Source organism: Carcharodon carcharias, chromosome 4 (assembly GCF_017639515.1).
Source record: "Carcharodon carcharias isolate sCarCar2 chromosome 4, sCarCar2.pri, whole genome shotgun sequence".
Classification (NCBI taxonomy): domain Eukaryota; kingdom Metazoa; phylum Chordata; class Chondrichthyes; order Lamniformes; family Lamnidae; genus Carcharodon; species Carcharodon carcharias.
The window spans coordinates 160,368,878-160,387,396 of NC_054470.1; the positions used below are offsets into that span (position 1 = coordinate 160,368,878).

The 18,519-nt window shown below is 44.4% G+C and overlaps 1 protein-coding gene across 2 annotated transcripts in view; it reads left to right on the forward strand.

Annotated features, from left to right (window-relative positions):
• The first annotated feature begins 1,880 nt into the window (after positions 1 to 1,880).
• s100z (S100 calcium binding protein Z) overlaps positions 1,881 to 18,519 on the forward strand; it is a 28,047-nt gene continuing 11,408 nt past the window's right edge. The window contains exons 1-5 of one of the 2 annotated variants that reach the window (XM_041186327.1): positions 1,881 to 1,920; positions 7,855 to 7,920; positions 8,325 to 8,428; positions 8,578 to 8,672; positions 8,807 to 8,959. In XM_041186327.1, coding sequence (XP_041042261.1) covers positions 8,819 to 8,959 — 141 coding nt within the window. In that variant the 5' untranslated portion in view covers positions 1,881 to 1,920; positions 7,855 to 7,920; positions 8,325 to 8,428; positions 8,578 to 8,672; positions 8,807 to 8,818. Of the gene's footprint in view, positions 1,921 to 7,854; positions 7,921 to 8,252; positions 8,429 to 8,577; positions 8,673 to 8,806; positions 8,960 to 18,519 lie in introns of those variants that run through there. The other variant, XM_041186328.1, reaches the window with a different exon arrangement.

Consider the following 18,519-nt stretch of genomic DNA (forward strand, 5'->3'; position numbering starts at 1 on the left):
CGTCGCACGGGCAAAACAGGCAGGTGGCTAGCCGACATTTTCACAAACCTATCCAAGGGCGGGATAAAAAGGGTCAGCAGCATTGCCAGTGTGAGTAGTGAGGAGTTCTGGAGGTAGCTTGCAGCTGGTTGCTTAATGGTACTTGGCAGTTTCACCTCTGTTTGTGGGTTCATTGTTAGCATTTCCAGGCCTCTTTTCAGGACTCATTGCTGTCTGCCAGGCCACTGGAGGATTCAGACTGTGTGTACCCTTCCAGGTATCAGGCGACCTTCTTTTACCCTGGTAATGGGAATTGTGGTCTCTGCTGCTGGTTTGATACAACTGAGTGACTTGCTCGGCCACTTCAGAGGGCATTTAAATGTTGGGCGTGTCTCCGCCTGTACGTACCTTCTTGGCTTGGTTATGGCTCGTCTTCTCCTGAAAGGACAGAGGAGCATTGAGCACTTTCTACCTGCAGCGCCATTGCAGCCTGGCCAACCCCAGCTGAGGAACATATTGCAGGGCAGATCTGAGTTGTGGCCCTCGAGCCGCAAGACACTCAGTCCAAGCAGCCAGAGCTCACCCTCTTGTCCAGCTCCGGTGTCACTGACAGTTGACACTCAGACTCTAGAACCCCTGAGGTCCATGGCAGGGACGGCCACACCTTAACACTTCTGCTCACTGACCCATGCCAACACGGTACTCACCCTTCCTGAGCGCAGCAGGTCAGTGAAGTACTTCCGGCACGGCATCTATGTGAGCCACACCATGTCATGGCTGCTGACCAGCGCAGCCACCTCCTCCCATGCTCTCTTGGTGAGGTGTGGTAACCTCCTCCTCCCATTCCTGGTGACATGTGTGTCCTTCCTGGCAGCCGCCTCCTCCAGGAGGACAGCGAGGCACTCGTCAGAAAAGCAGGGGGCCAAGTGCCCACCCAACCTGCCCTCCTGCCTGGCGTTTGCTGCTGCACTCGACTCCATCTTTACAATGGCAGACAGACGTCCTTCCCTGGCAGCTTTCGGACCCGGCGGCTGCCAGGCACCCATCCCCGCTCGGCCCTTCCGAACCAGCGACAAGCTGCTTTTCATGTTGGGGGGGCCTTAGTTGGTCTGCCAGTATGAAATCGCGGCCGGGGCCCTAATGTGGGCGGTGGTCAGTTTCGCGGACACTCCTGGGCATGCCTGCCACGCCCGCCTGACGAGGGGAAAATCTTGCCTCATATGTCAACACAAATGCAGGAGATAATTGTAACCATGTGACTGAATCACCTAATAAAAGGGTGAGTGAGAATAAAAAAGGAGCCCCTCAAAACCAGAAAATAGCCCCCAAAAATCAAAAAGTAGCCCTCAAGAAAACCTTGAGAAGAGCCCTTGAAAATAAAAAAGTATTTTGATGCCTGGTCAACAATATAATCTTAAAACCCCAGAATTGATTTTGGTAAAACTTTCTTCCTGTAACGTGGAACTTGGGGAATAAGCAGAGTTAACTTAGCTGGGCATTTGAAGCCTTTGTAGATTGTGCTTTTTATTCAGGTAGGTAATCAATTGAAACTCATACGTCATTCCAAAAGTTACAAGAGTTAACTTTTCCATGGATAACTTCCACTAATTTTAAATGTTTGTTTGTTTCATCCAACTTTAAAGTGCTATATTTCAACACCAGAGGGAGCTGTGGCAGCATAAGTTGCTGTACCTATGATTTAGCTGTGTCTATTAATTTATGGAAACATCTTCCAACTATTTAGTTCCAAAACAGAAACCCTTCGAGGGTTTGACTTGTAATAACAAATGCACACCATATCCTCCCCTGCACATGATTCAAAGATCTGTTAGATTGAAAATTATGCTTTGCAATGTTAGTTCTGTCGAAGGGTCATGAGGACTCGAAACGTCAACTCTTTTCTTCTCCGCCGATGCTGCCAGACCTGCTGAGTTTTTCCAGGTAATTCTGTTTTTGTTATTGCAGGAGCACTTGTATCAAATTCCTCTATCCACTGTGTCAAATGAATTAATAGCTCAATTAAAACAGCGGACAAAGGAAATATAAATGCAATAAAGTGTTTATATTATAATATTGAAGAATATAATGTCCATGGAAGCATAGGGCAGAATTTTGCCCTTGCCAGGTGGGCTCGAAGGGGGCGAGCAGAGGCGGTCAGGAAGCTAACCCCCACCTGCAATTGGCAGGGAACTGCAATTTCATGCTGGCGGGCCAATTAAGGCCTGTCCAGAGTGAAACACAAGCGGCAGCGCTGCGCGCTACCTGTGCGGGAGTGGGGGGGTGGTGTGGGCAGGGAGGAGGGTGAGTGGGCTGAGAGCGAACTGCGTGCATGCGCACGAGTGAGTCCTTCATAATCGCCCTGAGGCACAGAGCTGCCTCGGGGAAATGAAGAGATATGAAAAAAAAATAACTGGCCAGCGGGCGCGGACCGGAGCCGGCAAGCTCGGCCGACATCAATGTGCATCATTTCGGGTGCGTGCCCGCCCACCCACCCAGCGTTATTTTCTGCCCATTGAAACATAGAAAATAAGAGCAGAAGTAGATCATTGGGTCCTTTCAGCCTGCTCCACCATTCAATATGATCATGGCTGATACTCTGTCTCAACGCCATACTCCCACTCTCCCCCCCATACCCCTTAACACCTTTTGGATCTAGAAATGTCTAGTATCTAAGATGAGGAGAAACCTCTTCACTCAGAGGGTGGTGAACCTGTGGAATTCTCTACCACAGAGGGCTGTGGAGGCCAAGTCACTGAATATATTTATGGAGGAAATAGACAAATTTCTAAACTCTATAGGCGTGAAGGGATATGGGGAGAGAGTGGGAATATAGCGTTGAGATAGAGGATCAGCCATGATCTTATTGTATGATGGAGCAGGCTCAAAGGGCCGAATGACCTACTCCTGCTCCTATTTTCTATGTTTCTATGTAAATCTATTTCCTTCTTAAATATATTCAGTGACTTGGCCTCTACAGCCCTCTATGGTAGAGAATTCCACAGGTTCACCACCCTCTGAGTGAAGAGGTTTCCCCTCATCTCATTCCTGAATGGCCTACCCCATATTCTCAGACTGTGACCCCTTGTTCTAGACTCCACCTCACCACCCCCCAGCCAGAGGAGACATCACCCCTGTATCCAGTCTGTCCAGTCCTGTCAGAATTTCATATGTTTCAATGAGCTGCCCTCTGATTCTTCTAAACTCCAGTGAATACAGGCCTCGTCAACCCAATCTCTCCTCATTTGACAATCCTGCCAACCCAGGAATCAGTCTGATGAACCTTCACTGCACTCCCTCTGTGGCAAGTATATCCTTTCTTAGGTAAGGAGACCAAGACTGTGCACAATACTCCAGGTGTAGTCTCGCCATGGCCCTGTACAGCTGCAGTAAAACATTTTAGCCCCTGTACTCTTGCAATGAAGGACAACATACCATTTGCTTTCCTAACTGCTTGTTCCACCTGCATGCTTGATTTCAGCGATTGGCGCATAAAAACACCCAGGTCCCTTTGCACATCAATACTGCCTAATCTATCACCATTTAAATAATACTCTGCCATTCCATTTTTCCTATCAAAGTGGGTAACTTCACATTGATCCATGTTATACTGCAACTGCCATCTATTTACCCATTCATTCAACTTGTCTAAATCATCTTAAAGCCTCTTTACATCATCCTCACCACTCACATGATTGCCAACAATTATTTGCAGTTTGTTGAAATGGTAACTGGATGACTGGTTCACAAAAATCCTTCAGAGAAGGAAATTTGTAATAATTACCTGGTCTGGCCTACATGTGACTTGGGACCCACCACAATATGGTTACTCTTAACTGCCCTCTGAAACACCCTACCAAACCACACAGCTCTGTCAAATAACTATGCAAAACTATAAGAATATAACTGGAAAGAACACATGGAATCGACCAAGGCATCAGACATGATAAAGGCAGACCCACCCCAGTCAATCTTCCAAAATCCTCCTCACTAACATCTGACGACTTGCGCAGAAACAGGGAGAACTGTCTCACAAACTAATTAGGGAACAGCCTAACATTGTTATACCAGAGGATCATACCTGTTAGCCAATACCCCAGCATTCATGATGAAGCTTGGCTGAGAGTCCAGTATCCATTAAGCTTGTTGAAACAACTGCTTCAGAGAACACATTGTTAGATTGACAGCTCTGACTGGTTGATCTCTGCTGCCTACTTCACAATGTTTGTTTACACAAGTCAAGTGGTTTCAAAGGTTTGTGGTTTTTGTCATTGATGCTTTAAAGGGTCTGGATGATTAACACTTTTATTAGCATGTAGTTAAATGACTTTTTTCAACTTAGAAGAAAGTTATGATTGAATTACTTTTTTAAAAGCTTATTTAAACACATGAAACTATACACTATGGAGTTCATTTGTTCTAGATAGGGTATAGTGGGTCAAAATGCAAGTGCCTTGGCAAGAGGGCCACAGGGGATGGGTAGAAGGACAGAGCTTGGCATAGGGGCCATAGCTATGGGTGGAAGGGCAGAGATTGGCAGAGGTGGCAAGAGGAAGACCTCTTAAACTTAATTTTTAATTCTTATTAACAGCTGGGGGGCTAGTGCCAAAATTGGGAGAGTTGCCTCACAGATTAGTCAAGCAATAGCCTGGCATAGTCATCTTCACAGAATCATATCTTACAGATAATGTCTCAAACACCACTATCACCATCCCTGGGCAGTCCTAAACATCGAATCCGGACCCCATGAATTCTCATGGCATCAGGCCAAACATGGGCAAGGAAACCTCCTGCTGATTACCATGTACCGCCCTCCCTCAGCTGATGAGTCAGTGCTCCTCCATGTTGAACACCACTTGGAGGAAGCACTGAGGGTGGCAAGGGCTCAGAATATACTCTGGGTGAGGGACTTCAATGTCTACTGCAAAAGTGACTCAGTAGCACCACTATTGACCAAGCTGGCCGAGGCCTAAATGACATAGCTGCTAGACTGGGTCTGTGGCTGGTGGTGAGAGAACCAAGAGGGAAAAACATACTTGACCTCATCCTCACCAACCTGCCTGCCGCAAATGCATCTGTCAATGACAGTATCGGTAGGAGTGACCACCGCACTGTCATTGTGGAGACAAAGTCCCGCCTTCACATTGAGGATACCCTCCATCATGTTGTGTGGCACTGCCACCATGCTAAATTGGATAAATTTTGAACAGATCTAGCAACTCAAGACTGTGGGTCATCAGCATTAGCAGAACTGTACTCAAACACAATCTGTAACCTCATGGACTAACATATCCCCTACTCTACCATCAGCCAGGGGATTAACCCTGGTTCAAAGAAGAATACAGGAAGGCATGCCAAAAGCAGCACCAGGCATACCTAAAACTGAGATATTAACCTGGTGAAGCTACAATGCCAAACAGCATAAGCAGCAAGTGATAGACAGGGCTAAGCGATTCCACAACCAATAGATCAAATCTAAACTCTGCAGTTCTGCCACATCCAGTCGTGAATGGTGGTGAACAATTAACTCATTGGAGGAGGAGGCTGCACAAATATCCCCATCCTCAATGATGGAGGAGCCCAGCACATCAGTGCAAAAGATAAGGCTGAAGCATTCGCTGCAATCATCAGCCAGAAGTGCCTAGTAGATGATCCATCTTGGCTTCTTCCAGCATGACAAATGCCAGTATTCAGCCAATTCGATGCACTCTACGTGATATCAAGAAACAGCTGAAGGCATCGGATACTGCAAAGACTATGGGCCCTGACAATATTCTGGCAATAGTACTGAAGGCTCCAGAACTTGCTGCACCCCTAGCCAAGTTGTTCCAGTACAGCTTCAACACTGGCATCTAACCGGCTATGTGGAATGTCCTGTATGTCCTGTACACAAAAAACAGGACAATTCCAACCCGGCCAATTTTCATTCCATCAGTCTCTCTCGATATCAGGAAAGTAGTGGAAGGGGTCATGAACAATGTTATCAAGTGGCCCTTGCTTAGCAATAACCTGCTCACTGATGCCCAGTTTGGGATCTGCCAGGGCCACTCAGCTCCTGACCTGATTACAGCCTTGGTTCAAGCATGGACCAAAGAGCTGGACTTCCGAAGAAAGGTGAGAATGACCGGCAGGTCTGGCAGCATCTGCGGAGAGGAACACAGTTAACGTTTCGAGTCCGTATGACTCTTCAACGGATTTCCAGCATCCGCAGTTTTTTTGCTTTTATCTGAGAATGACTGGCCCTTGATAGCAAGGCTGCCTTTGACTGAGTGTGGCATCAAGGAGCCCTAGCAAAACTGGAGTCAGTGGGAATCGGGGGGGTGGTGGGGGGGGGGGGGGAAACTCTCCACTAGTTGGAGTCATACCTAGCACAAAGGAAGATGGTTATGGTTGTTGGAGGTCAGTCATCTCAGCTTCAGGACATCACTGCAGGAGTTCCTCGGGGTAGTGTCCTCAGCCCAACCACCTTCAGCTGCTTCATCAATAACCTTCCTTCCATCATAAGGTCAGCAGATAAGTGGGAACACCATCTCCTGGAGGTTCTCCTCCAAGCCACTCACCATCCTGACTTGGAAATATATCACCATTCCTTCACTGTCACTGGGTCAAAATCCTGGAACTCCCTTCTTAACAGCACTGTGAGTGTACCTACACCACATGGACTGCAGTGGTTCAAGAAGGCAGCTCACCAACACCTTCTCACGGGCAACTATGGATGGGCAATAAATGCTGCCCCAACCAGTGAAGCCCACACCCCGTGAATGAATAAAAAAAGTAGGCAACTGGTGGCACAGCCACCTATAGTGGAGAGGTTAGAAACTGATTACTTAAGGACCAGAATTGGTGGAATGCAGAGAATCACAGGGTTTGTGGGTCTGGAGGAGATTATAGAGGCAGAGAAGCGATGGAGGGACTTGAAAACAAGGATGAGAATTTTAAAACTGAGGTGTTGCTTAATAAGAAACCAATGTGGATCAAACAACACAGGAGAGATGGGAGGGTAGAACTTGGCATGAGTTAGGACCCGGGCAGAATGACGTCAAATTTGTGGAGGGTGGATAACGGGAAGTTGGCCAGGGGTGCATTGGAATTGTCAAGTCGCGAGTTAACAAAGACATGGATGGTGGGGTGTTCGGCAGCAGGTAAATTGAAGTAAAAGCAGGGTCAAGTGATATTACAGAGGTGTAAATAGTCGGTCTCCATGATGGTGCAGATGTGTGGCAGGGAGCTCATCTTGGAATCACAAATAATAAATCTCCTCATGCAGCTCAGGGCCAAATTTTGTTTGCCAACCCTCTTGTGAAGCTGCTTGGGGCACTTTACTACTTTAAAGCCACTATATAAGTTGGTGCGGTATTTTTTTCTTTATCCCTTCATATGCAGCATCACTAGCAAGGCTGGCATTTATTGTCCATTCCTAATCACCTTCTTTAACACAGCGAAATGGTTTGCCATTTTAGAGAGCAGTTAAGAGTTAACCACATAGCTGTAGGTCTGGAAACAAATTTAGACCCACACTGGGAATGGATGACAAATTTCCTTCCCTGAAAGACGTAAGTGAACCAGGGGCGTTTTTTCCAATGATACAGTAGTTTCGTGCTCACCATTGCTGATACTAGTTTTTCCATATTTATTTAATTATTTATTATTATTTATTCAACTGTATTTAAATTTCCCAGCTGCTGAGGTAGGAACATGAACTCATATCTTCAGATCATCAGGCCTCTGGTTTACAAGGCCAGTAACATACCCTCAAATAGGACAATGCCTATAGGGCTGTATTGCAGAAGGGGAGCCACGGAAAGGAAATGAGGGACATTATTTAATGAACAGATTGTCTCATAATTGGTGGTATCTTTGAATGCATCTATTTTCCAGAGAGAGACGGAAAGGAAGGAAAAAGTATTTCCAACAAGGGGATTGACACAGCTGCCACAAGACAAAGTAAGGAGAATAACAAACGTCGATAATCTAATACAGTCAATGGAGGTTTGGTAAATTAGGGGCCAGTGAGAGAAGAAATTATTTTGTACTGGATTACAGTGAATGTATAAAATGTGGATTATAAGTGGGTGAGGAGAATTTTAGATGGTATATTAAAGGTCCTGTATCATAATTGCAATGTGCAGTTGAGCCATGTTGGTGAGTGACTCATCTGAACACATTAGCTGTACCAAGACAGGAAATTAATGCTTGTGACCCTCAAGGGTGACAACCCTGAATCCAGCAAACTGATGATCCAGCACTAATCTGGGTATTTAGTTCAGTATCATGGGAGGACTATTATTTGTGTTTCTGTATTTAACCAAACTGGTTTGTAATTATTATTGGTTGATGTAATCGAATAGGTGTGTTTCAAATCACATTTTGGCTATAAATGGTACAAGAGGAGCATTGTTGCCAGTCAGTCTACTATCACTGCGATCGATTCTAACTGCCTTTCCTACAGCAGGTAATCACTCCCTTATTTTGCTTCCTAATTTACTCAGCTCCTTTCATCTTCCAGTTGGTTAACGTATTTATGTGACCACTTTTTTGTGATAATTTTCCAGTAGGAATTATTTATTAAGTGACTGATATTCTGCAATGTTGGATTTTTAGATCACTGCCAGTATTCATACCTGTGGTGGATACACTAAACGCTGGCATTATTGTATTATTGCCAGGGATACATTTTACCCAGCTATATTTTTCTGGTAATTAGATCACGCATACCACCCCTATTTAGAGGGATCGCTTGCATTTACGTCTTTATTGCTTGTGCATGTAGGAGGCAGGTAGAGTTACACTGTATTAACGTGCTGGTTTCTGCTTGTGCCTTGCTTCTCAGATCTCTGCCAAGATGCCATCCCAGCTGGAGGGTGCCATGGATTCACTGATCCACATCTTCCACAATTATTCTGGCAAAGAGGGGGACAAGTATAAACTTAGCAAGGGTGAACTGAAGGACCTTCTGCAATGTGAGCTGGGTAATTTCCTGGCGGTAAGAGCATGAAAGGGACGCTGCAAAGGGGAAAGGACATACTGACTTTGACACAATGAGGTCCTTTCTCTTTCCTCTTTTTTTGTCTTACTTTCTCAGTTAACATTGCCTGACCCCATGATTCTAATGTGAAGATTGCTTGAATTCTGCAGTTTCCAGTATTAGACATTAAACACTGGGGTGGAATTGTAAGGGAAATAAACAGCAGCTATTCAATATCTGTTTGATCTCTAAAGCCCATTCCCCACCTTCCCAGCAGGGATGAGTTAAATACAACCAAACTAGAATCACCCACATAGGAGACTCTTCACCCTATCATGCCTGTATCAGCTCTTTGATCCAATTAGCTCTGCTCCCCTGGCCTTTCCCTGCAAATAGTTCCTTTTCAATTCTATACCCAATTCCCTTTAGAAAGTTGCCATTGAATCTGCCTTCATCATCACTTCAGCTAGTGTCATTTAACATCACAACAACAAGCAAAAATAATTCTCAGCTTTCCTCTGGTTCTTGTACCAAAAAATCTTACTGTGTTCAATGAGCACAACATTTCTCAGCAGCCTGGCCTAGAAGTGATGTTACATGTTACAATACAATTTGCCTGTTTATTTCATTTATTTCTATAATCTGGTCAAATCTCATACACTAAGACAATAGTGTGTTGCACATGCTCATTTCTGTCACTTAGTTTTGGAAAAAAGCCTCATTTGTTTTAAAGAAGAAAGTCAATCATTTCCAAATTAATCTTATTCATTCATAAGATGTTTGCATCACTGGCTTGGCCAGCATTTATTGCCCATCTCCAGTTGCCCTTGAGAAGGTAGTGGTGAGTTGCCTTCTTGAACCGCTGCAGTCCATGTGACATAGGTACACTCACAGTGCTGTTAGGGAGGGAGTTGCAGGATTTTGACCCAGTGACAGTGAAGGAACGGCGATATATTTACGAGTCGGGATGGTGTGTGGCTTGGGGAGGATACCTGCAGGTGGTGGTGTTCCGGTGCATCTTCTGCCCTTGTACTTCTAGGATGTAGAGGCCATGGATTTGGAAAGTTCTGTCAAAGGAGGCTTGGCAAATTTCTGCAGTGCATCTTGTAGACACTGCAGTCACATTGCACCCGGTGGTGGAGGGAGTGAATGTTTAAAGAGGTGGATGGGGTGCCAATCAAGTGGGCTGATTTGGCCTGAATGATATTAAGCTACTTGAGTGTTGCTGGCGCTGCAGTCATCCAGGCAAGTGGTTAGTATTTCATCACATTCCTGACTTGTGCTTGTAGATAGTGGAAAGACTTTGGGAAAGCTAGAAGTGAGTCATTCATGCAGAATTCCCAGCCTCTGACTTGCACTTGTAGCCATAATATTTATATGGTTGGTCCAGTTAAGTTTCTGGTCAATGCTGATCCCAAGATGTTGATGGTGGGGGCTTTGCTGATTGATGAAACAGCTGAAGATGGTTAACAGTCCTGAAGAACTTTTGCAGCAATGTCCTGGAGCTGAGACGATTAGCCTTCAACAATCACAACCTTCTTTCTTTGAAATAGATATGGCTCCAGCTAGTAGAGAGTTTTTCCCCTGATCCCCTTTGGCTTTAATTTTATTAGAGCTTCTTGATGCCACATTTAGTCAAATGCTGCCTTAATTTCATTCAGCTTGGAATTCAATTCTCTTGTCCACGTTTAGACCAAAGCTGTAATGAGAACTAGAGCTGATGGAGCCTAAACTGAACATCGGAGAACAGGTTACTGGTGAGTAAGTGCTACATGACTGCATTGTTGATGAGACATTGCATTACTTCGCTGATGATTGACTGGTGGGGCAGTAATTGGCTGGTTTGGATTTATCCTGGTTTTTTTGTGGACAGGACATACCTAGACAATATTCCACTTTGTCGGTTTGATGCAAGTGTTGTAACTGTGCTGGAAGAGCTTGGCTAGAGTTATGACTAGTTGTAGACCTCAGCACTACATCCAAGAGGTTGTCAGAGCCTTTGCAGAATCCAGTGCAGTCAGCAGGAAGAAAATCTCCACCAACAAAATGTAACCTTTTGGATGAAACATTATTAGACAGCCTATTTAATTTTGTAGGCTTTTGCCGTGAGAGTTGTATATGGCCATGAGCAGTGCTTGAGGACAGCTTCTAAAGTCATCACTGGACACTTGTAATCAGGTCTGTAGCTCTGGACAAATCTTCACAAAACTGTAAACTTAAAATACCAATCAGTATTTGTATTCTTAGATTACTTTATTTTTTAGCCTTTTTTAAAACATTTTTCAGGTATTTTGGCAAGTGATTACACTAAAACAACATATATAGTCTATGTCATCTCACCCCTTTTCTTTTCTGCCTGATTTTGGACCCCAAACACCATTTCCTCGACAGGCAGATCGCAACCAGTGTCACTGTATGTGGATGCTTGAAGTTTCATAAACATGTCATGGCATGAATTAAGGCACACATAATGTCTGCAATCACCATGAGTCCCTGACTCAAGGAGAGCCCCTGTTGTAAAAATGCACAAATCTTGAACAACCTCTGTCTTTACAATGTTATTCAGTTGATAATTAATGTTAACTGTTGCTGGTTGGACTCCTACCACCTCGCTCAGACACTTGTTCCCTGAGTATCATCAGAGCCAAGCATGTCATAAATGCCGTTTGCCAACATGGTGAACATGATATGCTTTGGCAGGAAATCACAACTTTCTTGGTAGTGCTGATGTGCAGATAACTCTGGTGTCTTCTCACATCACAATCAATCACTGCTTTGTATGCTGCACTTCTAAGCATTTTGTTTTTGTTGAAACCAAAGTAAATGAATATAAAAGGAAGGGACTGAACTGCTCCTTTGGCTGCTCCCTGTTTCCTCTGGGAACATACGAAGAACGTTGAGATATCTAGCGTAAAAAGGTCAAACTGTTGTTTCTGATTTCCAAGTTAGCTATAGCAGCTTTTAATCAGAATATGAGTAATTTTATGAATTATTCTGACTTTCAGCTCCCAGCACCACCTACCAGCAACGCACATCCTCTATGACCAGAATTTTACATTTGGTACGCGGGCTCGGCGAAAGGGGGCAGGGGTGATTGGGAAGCCGAACGTCACCCGCGATCGGCTCCGCACCGCGATTTCAGGCGGGTGGGCCAATTAAGAACTGCCCTGCGTGGATCGTGAGTGGCAGCGCTGAGCGCTGCCTGTGCGGGGGGTGGGGAGTGGAAGAGTCGGGTCTAGCGCGCAGTCCGTGCATGTGCGTGAAAGAGCGCTTCAATCTCCCTGAAGCTGCCTCAGGGAGATTGAAGCGCTTTTTAAAAAAATTAATAAATTAATAAATTAATAACGGCATTAGAAATTTAATGAAACATGTCCCCTCATGTGACTGTGTCACAAGAGATGGGACATGTTCTTAATGGCAAAAGGAAGTTTTTATTTAATTTGTAATAGCTTCAGGAAACCTCGTCCCGCTCGTGGATGAGGTTTCCTAAAAAACGTAAAGGCCACTTGACCTCTTCCCCTGCCCGACGACCGTAAGGTTGGATGGGCAGTGTAAAATTCAACTTAATTACCTTGTTAGTGGCCTTAATAGGCCTCTCAATTATCGGCGGGGGCGCAGCCAACTCCGGTGTGCGCCCGTTGAATTAAATATCGCGACGGTGTGCGAGACGCACGCCAAGCGTCATCGCACTTCATTTTACACTCCGGCGTGTCAGGTGTGCACCCACACTCCAAATGTAAAATTCTGGCCTATGGTCACTGTGCCCTTCTGATTTATAATCTATATTCACATGTCATTAAAAATCTTAAAGCACATTTCCTGTCCACAGTTTGTCACTTCCTGCAACCCTTTTAGCATCATCATTTGCAATGGAAATTGTCCATTTAATTGTCTATGTAGTTATTCACTTTGGTTCATGGGAATAGAAATGCAGAATATTTTTTAAAAGGTGTGAAACTTGTTGATTTTTTTTTTATTCATTCATGGGATGTGGGCTTCACTGGCTGGGCCAGCATTTATTGCCCATCCCTAGCTGCCCTTGAGAAGATGGTGGTGAGCTGCCTTCTTGAACGGCTGCAGGTCATGTGGTGTAGGTACACCCACAGTGCTGTTAGGAAGGGAGTTCCAGGTTTTTGACCCAGCGACAGTGAAGGAACGGTGATACATTTCCAAGTCAGGATGGTGAGTGACTTGGAAGGGAACTTCCAGGTGATGGTGATCCTATCTATCTGCTGCCCTTGTCCTTCTAGGTGGTAGTGATCATGGGTTTGGAAGGTGCTATCGAAGGAGCCTTGGTGAATTCCTGCAGTACATCTTGTAGATGATACACACTGCTAATCCTGTGCATCGGTGGTGGAGGGAGCAAATGTTTGTGGATGTGGTGCCAATTAAGTGGACTGCTTTGTCCTGGGTAGTTTCCAGTTTCTTCAGTGTTGTAAGAGCTGCACTCATCCAGGCTAGTGGGGAGTATTCCATCACACACCTGACTTGTGCCTTGTAGTTGGTGGACAGGCTTTGAGGAGTCAGGAGGTGAGTTCCTCGTCACAGGATTCCTAGTCTCTGGCCTGGTCTTGTAGCCGTAGTATTTATATGGCTTGTCCAGTTCAGTTTCTGGTCAATGGTAAACCCCCCAGGATGTTTATAGTGGGGGATTCAGTGATGGTAATGCCATTGAACATCAAGGGGCGATGGTTGGGTTCTCTCTTGTTGGAGATAGTCATTGCCTGAAACTTATGTGGCGCGATGTTACTTGCCACTTGTCAGCCCAAGCCTGGATATTGTTTAGGTCATGTTTGGACATGGACTGCTTCAGTATCTGAGGAGTCGCGAATGGTGCTGAACATTGTGCAATCATCAGTGAACATCCCCACCTCTGACCTTATGATGGAAGGATGGTCATTGATAAACAGCTGAAGATGGTTGGGTCGAGGACACTACCATGAGGAACACCTGCGGTGATATCCTGAAGCTGAGATGATTGACTGCCAACAACCATAACCATCTTCCTTTGTGCTAGGTATGACTCCAACCAGTGGAGAGCTTTCCCTCTGATTCCCATTGACTCCAGTTTTGCTAGGGTTCCTTGATGCCACATTCTGTCAAATGTGGCCTTGATGTCAAGGGCAGTCACTCTCACCTCACCTCGGGAGTTCAGCTCTTTTGTCCATGTTCAAATCAAGGCTGTAATGAGGTCAGGAGCTGAGCGACATTGGTGGAACCCAAACTGGGCATCAGTGAGCATGTTATTGCTAAACAAGTGCCACTTGATAGCACTGTTGATGACCCCTTCCATTACTTTGCTGATGACTGAGAGTAGACTGATGGGGCTGTAATTGGCCAGGTTGGATTTGTCCTGCTTTTTGTGTATAGGACATAGCTGGGCAATTTTCCACATTGCTGGGTGGATGCCAGTATTGTAGTTGTACTGGAACAGCTTGGCTGGAGGCGCGGCAAGTTCTAGAGCACAAGTCTTCAGTACTATTGCTGGAATATTGTCAGGGCCCATAGCCTTTACACTATCCAATAAGATGTTCAAAGAGACTTGGTTGTGCAGGTACAAGGAATGCAGGAAGTTAGCATGCACGTACAGCAAGCAAATAGGAAGGCAAATGGCACGTTGGCCTTTATTGCAAGGGGATTGGAATACAAGAATAAAGAAATCTTGCTACAATTATACTGGCATTTGGTGAGACCACATCTGGAATACTGTGTGCAGTTTTGGTCTCCATAGTTGAGGAAGGATATACTTACATTGGAGGCAATACAGTGTGGGTACACTAAACTGGTCCCTAGTTGAGATGAGGGTGTTGCCCCATGATGAGTGGCTGAATACATTGGGCCTATACTTTCTAGAGTTTAGAAGAATGAGAGGTGATCTCATTGAAACATATGAGATTCTGAAGGGGCTTGATAGGGTAGACACTAAGTCTACACTGGTCAGGGAACTAAAATACAGGACACTGAGGACAAGGGGCTGATTATTTAGGACTGAGATGAGGAGGAATTACTTCTCAAAGGATTGTGAATCTTTAGAATTCTCTATCCCAAAAGGTTGTGTATGCTTCAGTGTTGAATACATTTAAGGCCAGGATAGACAGATTTTCAGTCCCTCAGGGAATCAAAGGTTATGGGAAGCAGGCAGGAAAGTGGAGTTGAAGCCCAAGGTCAGCCACGATTGTACTGATTGACAAGACACGCTTGACTGGCCATATGGACTACTGCTCCTATTTCTTGTGTTTTTGCGTAAACCTTTATAGTAATGGAACCCTTTTGAAAATGTCAATATGTTATAATGAGATAACCATATGTAAACATTTGGTTCATCAATAAACCATGATTAAATCACTCAAACTTAATTTACTTTATTTCTTAACAAACAAAATATACACATCTAAAATAAAATTCAAAAGAATATATATTTCCCAATAATAGGATTCCATGTATCAGTGAATTATAACAGAACTTAATTGAATCTTTTATCTGAAGGCCTCAGCCTCTCCCAAAGGCCTGGTACTTGGCTTTGCCATTTTTGCTCAGGGCATGACTTTATAAGCTGTAGCCAGATTGTGTTGTCTGAGCTTGGGTTATGTACATGGGTTCCAAGGGCACAAATGCACTAATCGGATGCTCAGGAGAAGCAAGATTGCTGCAATAAAATAATACAGGATACCAGCAAATCCATCAGTGAGTCAAGCTGACATTCCCCTTGCACAGCCCTACCAGGTCTAAGGATTTCACCGTGCTACCAAGCTCCTGAATTCCAATCCTAATAAAGTCCAGGGAATTTCTCTAGGCTACTGAAGTCCAGACCTGCCTCCTGTGCTATTCAGCATTGAAGCCAAAGCCATGAATTTGAGAGTCCAAGGCTGTTTGTGACAATTTGGCAGTCATGTCAGAGCTATAACTAGGAAGCACTAATCCAATAATATAGAGGTTAGGGATATAGGAACAGGAGTAGACTATTCAGTCCCCCAAGCCTATTCATTCATTCCATTAGGTGATGGCTGATATGTACCTTAACTACATCTCCCCACCTTTATTGCCCTTACTGAAAAAAAAAAATCAGTTTTGAACTTTTCAATTGATCTCTTTGGAAGTGCAGTTGGCAGATTAAGGATAAGACCAGGAGGTAGCAGGGTTATTGCTGAATTAAATAAAATCAGAAGTTTATTAGAGATGGTATCATACATTGAGGCAGATGTTGTTCATGTGAAGAAAGAAGTGTTTTCTGACACATGTTTTCTTACAAAGGTTACCGGTAATTGTGCTCTTTTAGGGGAGCAAGCTTGAGTATGTTTACAAAAGCAAAACACTGCAGGTGCTGGAAATCTGAAATAGAATCACAGAATTGTTCCAGCACAGAAAGAGGCCATTCGGCCTGTCATATCTGTGCAGGCTCTCTGAAGGAGCAATTTACTAGTGCCGCGCCACGGAAGGCAGAAAGTGCTTGAAGTATTCTGGTCTGGCAGCACCTGTGGAGAGAAAAACAGAGGCTGGGATTTTCAGGCCCCACCATGGCGGGACCTGCCCGGGAGTTGGTGGGGGGGGGGGTGGTGGTGGGGAGCGGGGGGATGTGGCGGGCCAGCCAAAAGCTCATTGACTTTTGGCAGGACTGAATGATCCTGGCGGCCGGCGGGACAAGAAAATCCTGCCCATAGTTAACATTTCAGATCGCTAACCCTTCATCAGGCCAGGAACAAGTTAGAGATGCAATAAGTTTAAAATAAGTACACTGGCAGGGAAACTTGGGAGGAAAAGAATAAAAGAGAAAATGTTCTTTTGATGAGGCACTTTACAGCCTCTGGACTCAACATTGATGTCAAAATTTCAGTTCATAAACTCTGCTCCCATTTCATCTTGGTTTTTTGACTGTAACTGCTGGTAATGATCCTGCTTTACTTTCCTCTAGACACAAATATTATTTCTTTGCTTGTCCCATTATCACCCACCTTTTGCCTTGCATGATTACCTCTTTTATCTTTTAATTTCTCCTGCCTTCCCATCCTATCATCCTATTCATTCTTTTCAAAATATGTGAACTCAATTTCTCTTTCCACAGATGCTGCCTGACCTGGTGAGTGTTTCTAGCATTATCTGTTTTTACTTGAGTGTATTTAGTTTGATTGTTTTGAGCCTCCAGATATCAGGGCGATTTGGTAAGCAGGGTAAGGATTAAAATCTTGATTAAAAATGCTCAGAGGCTCCTTGAGGTGCACTGTGTTCTTTCTTGAAAGGTGTGGAAGAACAAAGCTTATGGGTACATTTCTTATTTTTGGATTGTTGATTTTTTTTAACGTGCAAAGTTATTCATTTTATTTTTAGGAAATAAAGTGGGCTGGGTGAGGAACTATCATGGCGGTTGTATGTGACAGAAATTTCTTTTGATAGTGATTGTTCAATGATCATTTGGAACTAGCACTGCAGAGATATTGGGGGATCTGACAAGAACCTCATAAGGCTTTGAGAAACATAAAAAACATCTGCAGGTGCTAAAAATCCTAACCAGAAACAGCAAAAACCTAAAAGTGATAAGCAATAGGGAGCTCAGGGTTAGAACATAAGCAATTGGAGCAAGAATATGTCATTTGACCCATCGAATCTGCTCCAATATTCAATAAGATCATGACTGATCTGATGGTGGCCTTAACTCCACTTTCCTACCTTCCCGTCATAACCCTTGACTCTCTTGTTGATCAAAAATCGGTCTAACTCAACCTTGAATCTATTCAATCATCCGGCTTCTTCCCTATGGACAGAACAGAGGCATTCAGCAAATTGCTGACCTAACCCATGTATGGTCTCTCTGATATAGAGAATGCTGCATTGTGAGCAGTCTCTTCATTAGGGAGACCAAATATAGATTAGGTGATCATTTTGCTGAACCCCTCCATTCTATCTGAAAGTGTGACCTTGAACTGAAATCAGCGCACTCAGAAAGTCTTTATCATCTCTCCATTGATTGTATTCTCTCATTCCTTGTTCTCCCCCCAAAATTGCATGACCTCACACTTCTTCACATTAAATTTCACCTGCTCACGCTTTGCACATTTTGCTAAATGTTACCTCTACACTTGACAAGTTCAATACACACCTGTCTGATCTCTCATCTCCCACCCTCCATAAACTCTGCTGCCTTTATCCTAACTTGTACCAAGAACTGTTCACTCATCACCCCAGTACTCACTGATCTACGTTGGCCCCCAGTTAAACAACACCTTGATTTTAAAATTCTCATCCTTCTCTTCAAATTCCTCCATGACCTCTCCCCTCTCTATCTCTATAACCACCTCCAGCAATATATCCTCCCAAGATATCTGAAATCCTGCAATTCTTTCTTGCTTATTGCACATCCCGATTTTAATTGCTTCACCTTTGGTGGCTGTGCATTCAGCTGCTGAGGCCCTAAGCTCTGGAAATCCCCCCTGAACCTCTCACTTCTCCACCTTCCTTTAAGGAGCTCCTTAAACCTACCTCTTGGGCCAAGCTTTTGGCTACCTGCCCTGATATCCAATTACGTAGTTCAGTATCGAATTTGTTTGATAGCAGTCCTGTTGAAACACCTTGGAATTTTTTTTACC